General features: G+C 36.6%; 1 protein-coding gene across 1 annotated transcript in view; it reads right to left on the minus strand.

The window, feature by feature from the left end:
* Smp_168340 (hypothetical protein) overlaps window positions 1–15,582 on the minus strand; it is a gene marked incomplete at its 5' end in the record, with an annotated part of 36,357 nt that overhangs the window by 2,985 nt on the left and 17,790 nt on the right. The window contains 6 exons of the mRNA XM_018799235.1: window positions 2,387–2,532; window positions 8,240–8,912; window positions 9,820–10,266; window positions 11,042–11,479; window positions 11,911–12,150; window positions 15,130–15,341. Of these exons, the coding sequence (XP_018651044.1) occupies window positions 2,387–2,532; window positions 8,240–8,912; window positions 9,820–10,266; window positions 11,042–11,479; window positions 11,911–12,150; window positions 15,130–15,341 (2,156 nt within the window). The remainder of the gene's footprint in view (window positions 1–2,386; window positions 2,533–8,239; window positions 8,913–9,819; window positions 10,267–11,041; window positions 11,480–11,910; window positions 12,151–15,129; window positions 15,342–15,582) is intronic.

Genomic DNA, 15,582 nt, shown 5'->3' on the forward strand with positions numbered 1-15,582 from the left:
GGCGAAGATGCATCCACTCTTTGTGTTCTACCAAATTCTAATCTTCTGAATTCCTCATGTCTTTATCTTTTTCTCTTTCCAAATTTATTTCACTGTACTATACTCCTTCAATAATTTCTTGAAACCCCTAATCTTTTGGATTTCTGATTATACTCCTACTACTTCTACCACTATGGGATTTGAATCGACAACTGCATCTCTGTGCTAATGTGGTATGGCAACTCGAACTGATGTACGTACGTACGAAGTTCTACGTTGTGACTGACTGACTGACTGAATAGAGCTATCAAGAGAAATGAAGGTTTCATAGTGAACGAGATGATTTCGGGAACCTTCAAAATCAAAGATGCTTCACCGTATATTCAAGAAGATTTTGGAGGAGGAGCAAGTGTCAACGGACTGGAAAGAAGGATAGCTCATCAAGATACCAAAGAAAGAAGATCTGAGCAAATGTAATAATTACAGAGGCATCACACTGCTGTCAGTACCAGGAAAAGTTTTCAACAGAGTTTTGCTGAACCGGATGAAAGACGCAGTAAACGCCGAACTTCGAGATCAACAGACTGGATTCCAAATTGCGACACTACGGATCATCGTCGACCAATCAATTGAGTGGAACTTGTCACTATACATCAACTTCATCGACTATGAGAAGGCATTTGACAGAGTGGATAGGAGAAACATGGAAATTTCTTCGACACTATGGAGTTCCTGAAAAGATTGTCAACACTATCCAGAGCTCATACGACTGACTACAGTGCAGAGTCGTGCATGGAGGACAGCTGACAGATGCATTTCCAATAAGGACCGGAGTCAGACAAGGCTGTCTACTCTCCCCCTCCTCTTTCTTCTGGTGATTGAATGGATTATGAAGACTTCGACATCTGAAGGGAAGCACGGAATACAATGGACATCTCAGAACCAATTAGACGATTTGGACTTTGCAGATAACCTAGCCCTCCTATCCCATACACACGAACAAATACAGACGAAGACAGCAAATGTAGCACTAGCCTCTGCATCAGGGAGCCTCAACATGCACCAAGGTAAAAGCAAGATCCTTAAATACAACACGGAGAACACCAACCCAATTATACTTGATGGAGAAACTCTGGAAGAGGTGGAAACATCCACGCACTTGGGAAGCATCATTGATGAACAAGTACGATATGATGCAAATGTAAAGGCGAGGATTGGCAAAGCAAGGACCGCATTTCTACAATTGAAGAACATAAGGGACTCAAAACAACTGTCAACCAATATCAAAGTGAGAATCTTCAATACGAACGTCAGGACAGTCCTACTGCACGGAGCTGAGAATTGGAGAACTACTACAACAATCATCAAGAAGGTATAAATGTCTATAAACAATTGTCTACGTAAGATACTCAATATCCGTTGGCCGGATACCATGAGCAACAATTTATTATGGGAGAGGACAAAGCAGCTTTGAGCTGAAGAGGAAATTCGGAAAAGACATTGGAAGTGGATCGGAAATGCATTAAGGAAATCATCAAATTGCATCACGAGGCAAGCCCTAGCTTGAACTCCTGAAGGGAAGCGGAAAAGAGGAAGACCAAAGAATACATCACGCCGGGAAATAGAAGATCTAAAAAGGACTGCAAAGGACAGAGTTAGATGGAGAGTACTTACAATAAGTATCAAGGCTACCGTCACTTTTTCCTGGCCACCCACACCGTAGAAAGCGTGAGTAGAGTGCTGATGAAGTTATGAACCTCAGATTAAGGCGATTGTTCGTCGCTACTTTAGGTAGGATTCGGTTTTATTGGTAGAACTGTTGATGTAGAGTCATAAGCGTATACTCCGTCGATAAAGTAATAGAAACATAAAAGTAGGGATGACTTAGGAAGTCGATAATTGTAGACGTACAACCTGTGTTTTCTAAATTCCGAATCTATAACTTGTGAATTATTTAATTTCGCGAACTGCCAAGTTTACTGTTTCATCGTACTACTTTTGTTAATTTCTTCTATATATGCTGTTATAAAGTACGGTAACTTAAACACTTCCGAATGTGGTTTTGCATTGAACATATATCTATGTTCACTTGATCGGTTAGCTTCATTTTCTCATGAGTACAACTTTCTAATAAATATAATGCTAATTAGTTAGTGATGTGATGTATATGAGTGCAAACTGGTCACGGAAATGAATCTACTGTTTTAGTACATACACATACATAGCGAAAATAGTAGATACAGAACAGAAAATTTTTAGTCAATAAAATCATGACAATTCTATATTTCGTCGATAGATTGCCAAGGAGAAATGCTTTCCAGCTTTCTGTTATAAAGATATAATATTGGACACCCCTCTGGATATTATAAAAAAATCATTATGCACAGAAAATAAAAATAGAACTTACAGATTCATATGATGGCCTTATTGGATATATATCAGGTTGAATAATAAGATTCGAAGATATGAGATTTAACGATTCAGACTGGACATCGGTACTTTGCTCGCCATCAGAATGATCTAACTCCATATGGTGTACATCCATTACAGCAGCTATCATAAAAAAAAATTACATAAACGTCAAACAAACTAAGTAAGGAAGTTTAAAAACACCTGAGATTGTCGAATTCCGAAACAATGATTTATGACAAAGAACTAAGGTCTTAAGGAAAACAGGGAATACTGCTTGTGAGCATAAATTTGTTGAGTAATCGAGAAAATGGAGCTATCTTATTAAAAATATATACTTTAAGTATATCCCGTTAACACCCACGAAAATCCGTTTCTCCAATTTCGCCATCTTCAAGAAAATATAATTAGGAATATGATGAAGAAAAGAAGTTGATATTTTACAAATGAATTATAAATAAAATTAAAAAGAGCGTGTCGATTCAACAATTCCTTATAGGTAGATGGGCATAACAAGAAACGAGCGGTAAACAACTGTGATATGACGCTTCTTATTAAATTTAAAGTGATATTTGATTGATCTTTTACAGAGATGAATTACTTATCAGAAAATTACGACCATATATAGTGGTGGGATTCAACGCTCAAGTAACCAATTTAAAAAATATTATACCTTAATTAACGTGCGAAACTGTAAACTACTGAACACAAGGGCAAAGATTTTAGTTCACGGTAAGTTTTACATAGACAACTCAAGATTTATTAACAGTTTCACAGACAACACAAAAGTCATGGGGTGTCTCGGAACTTGATGAAATTAGTGACAGTTTTATTTATTTATTATTTATTTATTTATTTAAACACATATATATTGGTACAAAAGGGCACCAGGTACATATGCGCCACACAAAATAATGAAAGTAGGAAGAGAAGGGATGAAAAGATAAGGCGGACTGAAATGTACAACCAGAAGACTCTTTCAGTTAGGAAAGTTAGAACCATTCTTTATGTAGAAAGTAAAAGAAGGTTGCAGCAGGCACGCCACTGGCTTCTATTCTGAGCCATATCTGATAACGTCTCTAGCCACTGTGTTGCACCATCTCTCGGACCCCAGCCAGGGAGTCGTGAAGGACCAACAGAAGCTAGCCCATTACAGCTTTCTTTCATGCCACGACACCATGTCATACACTGACCTCCTCTCCGCTTTTTCCAACCAGTCCCAGAGTCGGCAAATAATGCACGACGTGGAAGTCTCTGGGACGACATTCGTAAAACATGTCCAAGCCACCGAAGTCGGTGTTTCAAGATGGTAACACCAACTGAATTATCGTCTCTGCGCCCGAACACACGATGCCGAACCTCTGCATTACTAACATGGTGTTGCCACTGAATGTCAGCAATCCTTCGGAGACAACGATGATCGGACACAGAGAGACGCCTAACATCCTCAACTCGGAGAGGCCAGCTTTCACAAGCATAGAGCAAAACTGCTCTCACCGACGCGTTGTAGATCCGACCTTTTACAGCCAGACTAACATCACGAAGGCGCCAAAGATGGCCCAGATTGGCATAAGCCGCTCTGGCTTTCATTATACGTGCACCAATCTCATCACTCACGCCACCACCAGCACTTATATAGCTACCTAGATACACGAACTTCTCAACTACTTCGATCTCCTCACCATCCAGGGTGAGTACAGGATTAGAATCCTGCCAGTCTTGTAGGAGTACTTTGCACTTGGAGGGTGCAAAGCACATGCCGTACCTGCGGACACTGATTGCCAACTGATTAAGTGCTGATTGCATGCCTTGGGCATTATCGCACAGTAAGACAATATCATCCGCATACTCAAGGTCGAGAAGTCGTTCTCCAGGCAACAGATCCACACCGCCATTACTTACATCCACCAGAGCTGTTTCCAGGATGTCGTCGATGGCAAAGTTGAAGAGGAATGGTGAGATCGGGCAACCCTGCCTAACCCCACTGCTCGAATGGAACAAGGGAGAAAGGTGGTTGTATGCCCTCACTCTGCCTGAGGTGTTCGTGTACAGGGCCTTTAAGATGTTAATGAACTTCTCAGGCACACCCTTCTTCAATAGACAATCCCAGAGAACAGTCCTGTCCAACGAATCGAAGGCAACCCTGATATCAAGAAACACTACGATTGTTGGCCTGCGATAAGTATGACGGTGTTCTAACATTTGGCGGAGGGTGAAGATGTGATCAATGCATCCTCGACCAGAACGAAAACCAGCCTGCTCCTCGCGAGTCAATCGTTCTCGGGTTTTAAACAACCTACGGAGAATGATAGAAGCCAATAGTTTGGACGCAATCGGAAGTAGACTTATCCCCCGATAGTTATTACAGGAACAACGTGAACCCTTTTTAAAGATAGGGACGACTATTGACTCATTCCATGATGTTGGAACACTTTCTTGCTCCCAAACCTTTGCAAACAACACCGTCAGTTCCTTAGCCAGAAAGTCACCACCATCTTTAAAAAGAGCCGGAGGTAAGTCATCTGGGCCAGGTGATTTGTAGCGCTTCAAGAGTTGGAGTTCCTTGCGGACTTCCGCCTCGTTTGGTGGATCAGTCGTCACCGGCCATGGGGGGGGCAGGACAAACTGGTTGATGTTGCCGGAGCAGCAGGCCAGTTGAACTGCCCTTCGAAAAATTCCGCCCATCGTCCAAGACGTCGACAGATGTTAGTGATTGGCATCCCGTCATCCTCGTAGATTGTTTCACTCACACCGGACTTCTTGCTGCCAGTGGCTCGGATGAGTTGGAAGAGCTTCCGGCAGTTACCAGATGCAGCTGCTGCTTCCATCTCATTAGCACGCTCCGACCACCAGGCTTCCCGGTCCTTACGCAAGCTTTGCCCGATTTCATTACGTAACAGCCTTCGTTTGTGGTCAAACTCACGGTCACCCGGAGTAGACCGACGGGCTTCCATCAGTTGTAAGGAGCCAGAAGAAACCCAGTGCTTGTAAGCGGGACGTTTCGCGAAGCCGCAAGCGGCTTTACTCGCCATTTTCATGGCGTCGTGAAGATGCAACCAATGCTCATCTATACTTTTCGGTGGGGTGGTAGCTAGCCTAGAGGCTAGCTCCGCTCGATACTTACTTGCAACAGAAGTTGCAGCCAGTTTACTAATATCAATCCGTTAGTGGTGGTCAATCCTTCGGCCACTGAAAAGTAAGGTGAGATTGGCGCAGACCAGGGCATGATCAGACTCCAGATAGGTACTCCAAAAGGAGCGGCAGTCTTCTACACAACCACGCCAGCGGTAGCTGATCGCGATGTGATCAATCTGAGTCCAGGCTTGGGATGCAGAGGGAGGACGCCAGGTGGCACACCGGCGATGACTGTGCCGGAAGTTAGTGCTGGCCAGAAACAGGTTGTGGTCTGTGCACAGTTGCAGCAAACGGTCCCCGTTATCTGTCCTGCGACCAACAAGTCCCCATCGGCCACCTAGACGACTCTCTTCTGTGCCTAGACGCCCGACCTGTGCATTCAAGTCTCCGGCTAGTACTACAATATCTGTCGAACGCGCTTTCTGGAGAAGAACTGTTAACTGATGGTAAAGCTCATCCTTGATTGCATCCGGGCTGCAATCTGTCGGGGCATAGGCGGAGATGACGAAAAGACACCGTTTCTCACGCCGATTTCTTCTCACTTTGATGGAACTTTCTAATCTAACAGCACATAACCGACTGTTAATGGGGATCCAATCGATTAGTGCTGCCTCAGCCCTAGCGCTTAGTGCGACACCAACGCCAGCAAGACCAGACGAAGATGCCACAGGGTCCCCGGATAAGCGCACGTGGAACAAGCTTTTCGAGGCGACAGATGGAGAGCGGATTTGTAGTACTTCACTAGAGTCTTGAATACGGGTCTCGGATAGACAACAAACATCAACATTAAGACCTTCCAAAGACATAGCCAGCCCTATCTGTTGTCCGATCTGCATTAGTGTGCGAACGTTGAAGGAAGCCAGCTTGAACGGCGTACGTGGTTTCAGAAAGACTGCCTCAGTATTCATAATCGGTGGAAGCGTTCACTTTCAACCAGACAGTGACTGGAGATCGTTTAGATAGGACAGATTTTCCACCAAGAGCGAGCTGCTGCATAAGTTGAGAAGTAAGGTTACACAAATTGGGGATAAAAGGGGGTGAATTAGCGATATGGTAAGTAATAATAATAATAATAATAATAATAATAATAATAATAATAATAATAATAATAATGTAAATTGTCTTGCTTATAATATGAGCAGGAATAGAATCGTCAGTAGAGTTCATCATTTCATTCATTTGTGTGTGGGCTGTGATACTGCCCGGGTGCCCAAACCGAAGCAGGAGTGACAGTTTATATGGGTCTATTAATTTTGGAGAAGAAGAAATGTAATATACACTGAGGAATCTTTTTGAATCTATAAATACTTCGAGATCAATAACACTCTACGTGGAAATATTATGATTTAAAATGAAATTGGTGATGTGTTATTTTTGTCAATAATGGAGTAGGCAATTCAGAAAAAGGAATAATTCAAATCTTTCTTTGGATTCAGATACATACGTTATAAAAGGTGGAAGTAAAAGCATACTAACTTATGGGTGGATACAATATGTGAAAAATGGGATAATAATATAAATTCAGTCATTTTTACAAACCTGTGGTTGAATAAAAATGTCCCAATAAAGATCCGTAGATATTTAAATGAACTAAGATGACAAGTGAGGGCGATAATAGCTACTTGCTTTGAAGTAACAAATGTGTGTAATATTACGGTTAATATGGAACTTGCAGTAATAAGAAATGGGTTTAATATTGCTCAGAAGTTAACCTGGACAGAAGTTGAAAATAATTCATTTATGGTTACAATAAAACATGAGTAATCAAATTTTCATAATGTTTATAAAAAAATAGCATTGGTAAGAATGAATCCTAATCAAAATGAGAATATAGTGATAGGATTTTTTCTAAATACAGACTTGGAGGAAAGTAGATTCAAAGAACAAACGAGATACACATAAATATTAATGCTCACAAAAAGATAATTTCCTCATGAATATGTAAAGTTTAGTCTATATTCCTTTACTATATCAATTAAGATAGGGTGCAATGATTTGGAATTTATATCAGGAATCTGAATGGCAAGTAAGAAAACTAACAACCTTTTTCAAACTAGTAATGAAGTTCACCGTAACTTTCACGAAAATAAATAGTAAAACAAACAACCAGAGCTTTGTCAGGACGTTCACAAAACTTATAATGGTCGCTTGAAGATATGAAGACAGGAACTAGTGCAGATTGTAAAATCGCACCACGTATACCAGAAAAATTACAGATGAAATTGTACAAATGAGAGAATCTCATCGATAACATTTAATAAAATATATTTGATAATAATAGATCATTAAAGCATCTATAAGAAAAATTTATTTAGTTGGAATGACAGAATCATTCTCTACCTAATCAAAATGAAATACATCAGGTAGTTGTTCTATTTTTTGGTCTAATTCATTTACGAGGTACGGATTTATGTACTTAGCTTTGGACAAGATATTCTGTAGGAAGGCTAGTGATACTACTCAACTTATCAAACCAGGGTAGGTGTCACAAAGTTTAACTCTGTAAGCCAATGATATAAAACTGAATCCCATAACCACTAGGCTACTTATATTAAGGACATCTAGTAAACTTTATCAAATGAAGGATTATTTACTGACAGAAAATTATAACCTTAGTAACTCAGTCAAAGAAGTTCTGATTTTTGTCATATATATATCGTTAATTTGTATAAACAAACTTTACAAACATAGTTAATATGAGTGAACCTTCACTTACCAGCCATTGAGTCAGTAAATGAAATATCGCCAATCGATGGAGAACCTGGTGGATAACTACAAACAGAATCAATAGTCCTAAAATCAAATGATTTCTTAGCATTCTCTTCTATTTTAAGTGAAACATGTACATCATTATTTGTAGGTGTAGAGAATGTTGTTTTATGTAAATCTGGCGTTGATAATCCAATTAATGGAGATGGAGTACTATCAGTAAGTCGAGTAGATGATTCAGTTAATATATTTTGATTATCATGAGTAGAAGATAAAGGATAACGTGGACATAATGTATTTAACAGGGATGCCAGTGTATCATTACTGAATGATGATGACAAAGAGCATTGGTTTGTCTCTGTTGAGACTAACATTAAATCATCCATATTAACATCTGTATTAGAAGAATTTTTAGATAATGAAATAAATGACATTACATTATTAGATTGTACTGATGATAAATTTGGTGATGATAATAAACTTGATATGCTATGAACTTGAGGTAAATGATCATTGAAAACAATTGATGTTGTTATTATCGGTTCATTATTTGAAACTTTAATGGATGACCATAAATTATTAGAATTTGATGGTGTTGAAAGTGTTATTGATTTAGAATGGATATTATTAACAGATGCTTCATCGCCTTTGATTGTTGTCAAAGTTTGATTATCGATTGCCTGTAATTTTGATAATATATGTATATAAATATAGATGAATACAGTCAAAATTGTTTATCAGTATAGGGCTGTGGAGATTAATGAAATTCCATTGAAATCATGGACTGATCAATGTTAGACCACTATTGAAAACATGGAAGCACTAGAAAACCGTTTCATCCTAGTATGAGACTCTTTGGTAGTGCGTATCCACACAATTCAGTACCTCCAGTCTCGCGCGAATGTGAAGTTGGTTGCTCAATATAGTAGACTTATTGAAATAAGACACTGAAATCGTTGGATCCCGGCTCAGTGTTCACAAGTTTAACGTCCGTGCGAGTCTGGAGGTACTGAATCCGATACCCGCGTGCGAGATTGCGGATACGCACTACCGAAGTGCCTCATACTAAGATGAAACGGCTGTCAAGTGCTCCCATGTTTTCAATGAAATTCAACAATCTCCACAACCCTATACTGATAATTATCATATGTTTACAAGTGGTTGGCTTTGAGATGTAATTTTCGGAGTTCCAGTAAGGAGCTGTGATCAGTGAAGTTCAACTGTGTGGGTTGTGACGCAGTAACCCACAGAGGACAATGATCACTTATCAATGCATCTACTGAATAGTTTATCATTATAAGCTGTAATAATACATGATTAGTTAAACGGTATAGAGACAATTCAGGAGTTACGAATGGGATGCGCATCCTAGATATTAGCCTTAGTTGTTATCCGAAATATCATACTATCAAACAAGTTAAAGATGTCTAATAGTGATTAATCTAAAACTAAGGCGTAATAATTGATATACAGTTACCTAACAACTAAGATCAGTTCGTGATTAAAATTAGTTCAAAGTTACTGGTCACTTTCGTGGAACCAAAAACTTCAATATAATACAAAATTCACTTCAAAAGAAAAACTTACCTGAAGTAATTGAATTGAAGAGTTTGAAGATTTAGTTGTACAAGGATTCGCTGAAGTGATGTACGATGGAGGTAAATTATTTGAAATAGGTGTAATTGTTGATGGTTTTGATTGCAATTCTTTAGTTAGAATCGAATTTTCAGTTAAACGTTTGTTGACTTGTGATATAATACTAGTTCGACGTCGTGCATTAAACGCCTTTAAAGATTCTAACGATGAAGTAACAGGTGAATTATTTTCACTCTCAACCGTACTTGTGGACGTTGAATGAATAGAACTAGACGATACGAAAGTGCTTGTTAATGGTGTCGATGTTTTTACACTGACCTGAATGGGTACAGTTGATTGTTTCGGTAGTAATGGGATATATGATCCTTGACTTATTGCTACAGTTGAAGTTACCAGTCGTTCATGATCTAACTGACGTTCAACAATAGGCACTTGTACCTAAGTACATTAGAAAAAGAAAATATTAGTGCACAAATAATGAAATCAGGAAGAATTTCAGGGAAACTTAGTGTCTGTGACAATAATGCTTCCTACAGATCACTATGATTGAAATAAACCACAAACTTGGAAGTACAATTCATATACCTATGCATAGTGTAAGTAAGAATATTTTGGACATAAATATCAATTTACAGAATAAAAACAAATCTCTTCAATGGCTGATTGTTCTAATATCTATTTATTCGCGTTTGGTGTTAACCCTAGAATTTTGTGAAGGGTCATCACTGGATCACAAATTCATGTGATCGATCACACATCTTTATAGAAACATAGTGAATATGGAATTAACATTGTATGAATTTTAATCTGAGCTTTTAAGTATTTACCGCTCTGAGATAAAGAATTAGTCCGTAGAAAGAAAAGTACAAAGTAATTTTAATCCCACGGTTTACGGGAAGACAAGGAGTTTATACACCTATACCATTCTGAGCCATGTCAATCAGAGTCTCCAACTCCTGGTTGCGATAGTCGCGTGGACTCCAACCGAGTAGTCTGCATCTAAAAACATGGCTAAGACTAGAAGTTAGTGACTTCAAGGGTTGATGCCACGTTTTGACTGCCCATAACTTTCTTTTATTCGTCTCGAATGTTAGTCACAATTTTAGTGACAAAACAAGGATTCAATTTGTGTTGTAAAAATCTACTTATGCAATTTATGGCTTCTTTCAGTTAACCTTTCACATTAAAAAACAAGCTTCATACTTGAACTAACTTTTTGTCCAACTGGTTGTTGTAATAAGACTAATTTTGGACTTTGAACTGAAGCTATTGGAGGTCTCATTAAACTATTTGTTGTTAATAATGAAGAAATAACTGGATTTGGAGACGAAAAGGTGGGATTCAGTTGAAAAATTGATGGCTGTCCATTAATAAGAACTTGTATGGTATTTGGCTGAGAATACATCATAACTGTCGGTAGCTTTGCTGAAATACTGGTAGTCACTATTGAAGGCTGTTGAGTTGTAACCATAACAGGTAATTCAGATACCTGTGAAAAATGATTTCCAGTTAATGTTTTTGGTAATAATGTTGATGTGCAGCTTTGAGTTGCTGTGACCGTAGCAACTGTAGGATTATTAACGCTGAGAATGGCTTGAGAAGAATGACAAGATGTAGAGACTGGTGTATTGCTTCGAATGGAATGACGAGACTGAAATGGAAGATTACGTTATTGAAACATAAACAAACGAATTAAATTAGATGATGAAATAGGTTACAACAGACCCACGACTTTAATCTAAATCAATTCATACGTTAGTTGGTTGGAGGATGAGTAACTAACTAAAACAATTTATAATTAATAAGTTTATTGATGACATCCGACCATTCAAAAAACACCAAAGAATTTGTTTTCAAAATCTTAACAGTGTGAAGAAACGAAATAGTTTTTTTTCACAAGTTCATTTATTTCACAAAATAATTCAAAAAGAATGACCAGAAGTATTATCTTACGACGCTAAATAAAACTAGTTTTGCTGGCTGAAATGGACAATCTATTTTTAAAAAGCATATACAACCTAGTCAGATATATGTTATAATATTTAAAAACAGCATCATGGACATGGAAATAAGTTAACTTACAACCCAATCACGATGAAGTAAATAATCACTGGCATTTAGATGTAAAAGACGCCTTAAACCATTACTTATACCGTCTCCATCTGGATCTAATGGTGGACATATTAGTAAGTCGGAGTAAGATGAACTCGATTGTTTCTGTGATCCTTTATCTTTAGTGCAGAAGAATTGATATTCAAAACGTATACGATCTGGACAACCCAAAGCCAAATAAATAGTTACCAGTTTAATTTCACGTGCCATCTAATATAATTGAGAGAGAAAAAAAGAAAAGAACTGCATCGCATCTGCACAACCGAGCCACATTAATAAATCAATGAACAAAATTCACTAAAAAATTCAAATATTTTAACATTATCCAAATTATTCATTAAGTAACTACCAGCATAAATGTTCAAGACCAAGTGTTGGTAGAAATTCAATGAATAAGTCGTAAAAAGCGTGTGAACTGAAAAGTAGTACTTTATTCAGTCTTTTACTCAACGACGAATCTAATTTTTTTTTTTAGCAAAAGTGGATAGTGGCTAGCGGTGGAATGGAGGGCGCGCGTTTCGTCCTATTTGTGTGTGCCTGCATCTCAGAGTTGATGTTCACTCCGGGACTTGAAACCATACCAAATGAATCTAAGTTTTTTAGATATTGAAATTGGCCAGTGAAGTTGTACCTTAAAAATTATAGAACATGAAATCAAATATGCATTTCAAAAGTATTTTGTTTAGTATCATGGTGGGAAAAATTAAAGTAGTTTCTTCAAATGAATAAATAACTACTATTTAGAAATATATATCAGTAAAGAGTGACATACTGCTTTAGTTTACAGTGTTTAATAGTAGGATGGAAAGATTTACAAATTAATGATTTCCACATTAAAAATAATCAAATAAGTTGATCACATAAAGTGTGAAAACAATCCGAAGTTTAATACCATATTTTTATAATCATATTTATATTCAGTATATATATTTTTTTCAAGGTTTTTAAATAAGAATACTTAGCTATACTAATGACTTATCGAGTAAGTTTACATAATTTTCTCCTCAATTTGAAATAATTACGTTGTCTTTTTCTACCAAAAATCACATCAATCAAGTTATTATAAATTACAATTTGAATGAAGTAGATTCATATAGTATGTTGATTTTAGTCATTCAATGACGAAATGCTGAAACAACTGAATGAATATCAAATATGTATTAGTTTGATCCATTACTACACCATTAGAATATTGGCTTCAGTTCAAATAATTTCTGATAATAATGCGTTCAGCCGTGGGATTGAACATACGCAAACAGTTTTACCTGGAAAACGTTAGATACATATGTAGTACGGAATAAAAAAAATACCTAAGTGAAATATTTATGATAACATTGATTTAAGATAATAATTATTTGTTGTATAGACAGTGTTGGTCCCAAGTATTAATCCTTTTGTGATTTCCCCTTATAACTACTGATGGATCCTTAATATTACTATATTACCTAATATAGAAACTTGTTTTGTAACAATATTCAAATATCATATAATTTATCATTCACTTATTCTACTTTCATTGTGATTAAACAATGGATCATTAATTTTAAAAAATCAAAGAATAAGAAAATATTACAATCTATATTTTAGTGTTTTATAAAGCTGAAGTCTCCCTAAAATATATAAATCTACTAAATCCTCACTGGATAAAACAAATTTAAATAATAGATGAAAGTGGATTTGCGGCAAATAAATTTATAGTTTATTCGGTTCACTGTCAAGATTTAAATTTTGAAAAGGGAATGGAAGCGAAAGTTACATGTTATCATGATTCAGTATAAATCAATCAGGTACCAAGAAATAAATAGAGGAATGACGTAGTAGTCATAAATTAAGGTTTACATTTAAATACCGAATCGATTGATAAATCAGTAACTTCTCATGGTCTTTTGATTGATAACTGAATATTTACAAAATAACTTTTAAATATGTTTATTTTATACAACATAGAAAATATGTGTACTATTGAGTTTGTAATCAGTAAGAGATCCTTTAATACTCGTTCGGTAAAAATTTATGAGTTATCAATTAACGGTTCATACCAGCATAGACTGATTCACCAACTAACTTTCTTATAACAACAAGTAATGGATAACTATTTGTTATTAGTGGTAATCAATCACAGCGAAAGAGTTCAAAATTAACAGATATTAAATTCATGATACTTTAAGACCTACTAGAGACGTGTTACATTATGTATTACTGAATTTCCCATCTAGTAACACGATAAACGAACAATGAAAACTATGAATCTTGGTCACTAAGTAGTGCTAGTTTAATAACAAGAGACATTATCAAATATGGATACAGCTTGGATACCACTGTAGGGGGCTTTTTATCCCCTACTTATATTGAAGAGGGTTTTGTGAATGTAGTTCATTTGAATATTTCCCTCTTTGAGAATATGGTTTTATTTTTTATTTGTTTATTCTTTCGCATTTCAATTATTTTGACACACTATGATGTATGGTGCATTAAATGATAATTTAATCAATCAACAAGTCGTAAACAAATTAGCATCTGACTCCAACTGCCACAGGGCCAAATAACGAGATGAAATTAACAGGATTTGCAGCAAAGAAGTTGAAGTAATAATACCATCTAAGGTAGTGAAAAAAGCTACACATAGAGAGTATAGTTCTAATAGATGGAATAAATTAGTGGGATAAAATACGTACAAAAAAGATCTTGAAGCTTAAGACAAACAGTGTAAGCAATTGGGTCAATAAGACCGATTTTGAACCACATCATGACACTTCTCGATTCATTACGATCATCATGTAGAAACTAACTAGGTAGTTTGCACCTACTACCATTGCTTAGATAATCAACGATTTCATAGAATGATGCCTTGTCTTGGATTGGAATTAAACAATACCCACCCAGGGGTTTCCCAATATCTGAGCAATGTAGTAATACTGCTAACGTATGTGTGTACTGTATGTTTAGAAATCACGTTACTCGATGCTTACACTGAATTCGCTTTCAGCTAAATGTACAAAAAATACTGCTTAGCCAATTGTGATTCAAAATTACTGCATTATTTTAAATCTACCAAGTTGAGTGATTAAACAATAGAACTACAGTTGCAAATTAAATCAATAGGTAGGACTCCAGAATCCGAGAGAAACAACAAATACAATTTAGAACAAAACCCTAAATAAGCATAATCATACTACCCCACACACCCACCTCACGTGTAACACCGATTGATAACTGTTTCCCAAGATCTCTTAGATCTAACTCAGCATTTGACGTTGACGTAGTAATTGGCAAACTATTAGTTATTTCTGAATTTCTCAGATCTGACGCACGTAATGATGAAGATGTTAAGTTTGTTGACAGATTCGAATTAACTAAATTTGGAGATTCCACAGGATCATCGTGAACTGCATTTTGTTTTTCTGATAATCAGAATAAAAATAAAATTAGCTAATGAACAGTTTTAAACATTTATTTTTCTCAAAACGTAGCCCCGTCAAAATTGAAAAACACAATAAGAATATTTTACTTATCTAAAAAAACGTAGGCTTAATGAATTTGGTTTGGCGAAAATATTCAGGCCGAAATAAAAACTAAATGATAACCTTATTCAAAGTTATATGTCTGGTACAATGTGGGATTCTCAGTGTCAAATACATTGAT

The sequence above is a fragment of the Schistosoma mansoni genome, chromosome 3 (genome assembly GCF_000237925.1).
Source record: "Schistosoma mansoni strain Puerto Rico chromosome 3, complete genome".
NCBI classification, from domain to species: domain Eukaryota; kingdom Metazoa; phylum Platyhelminthes; class Trematoda; order Strigeidida; family Schistosomatidae; genus Schistosoma; species Schistosoma mansoni.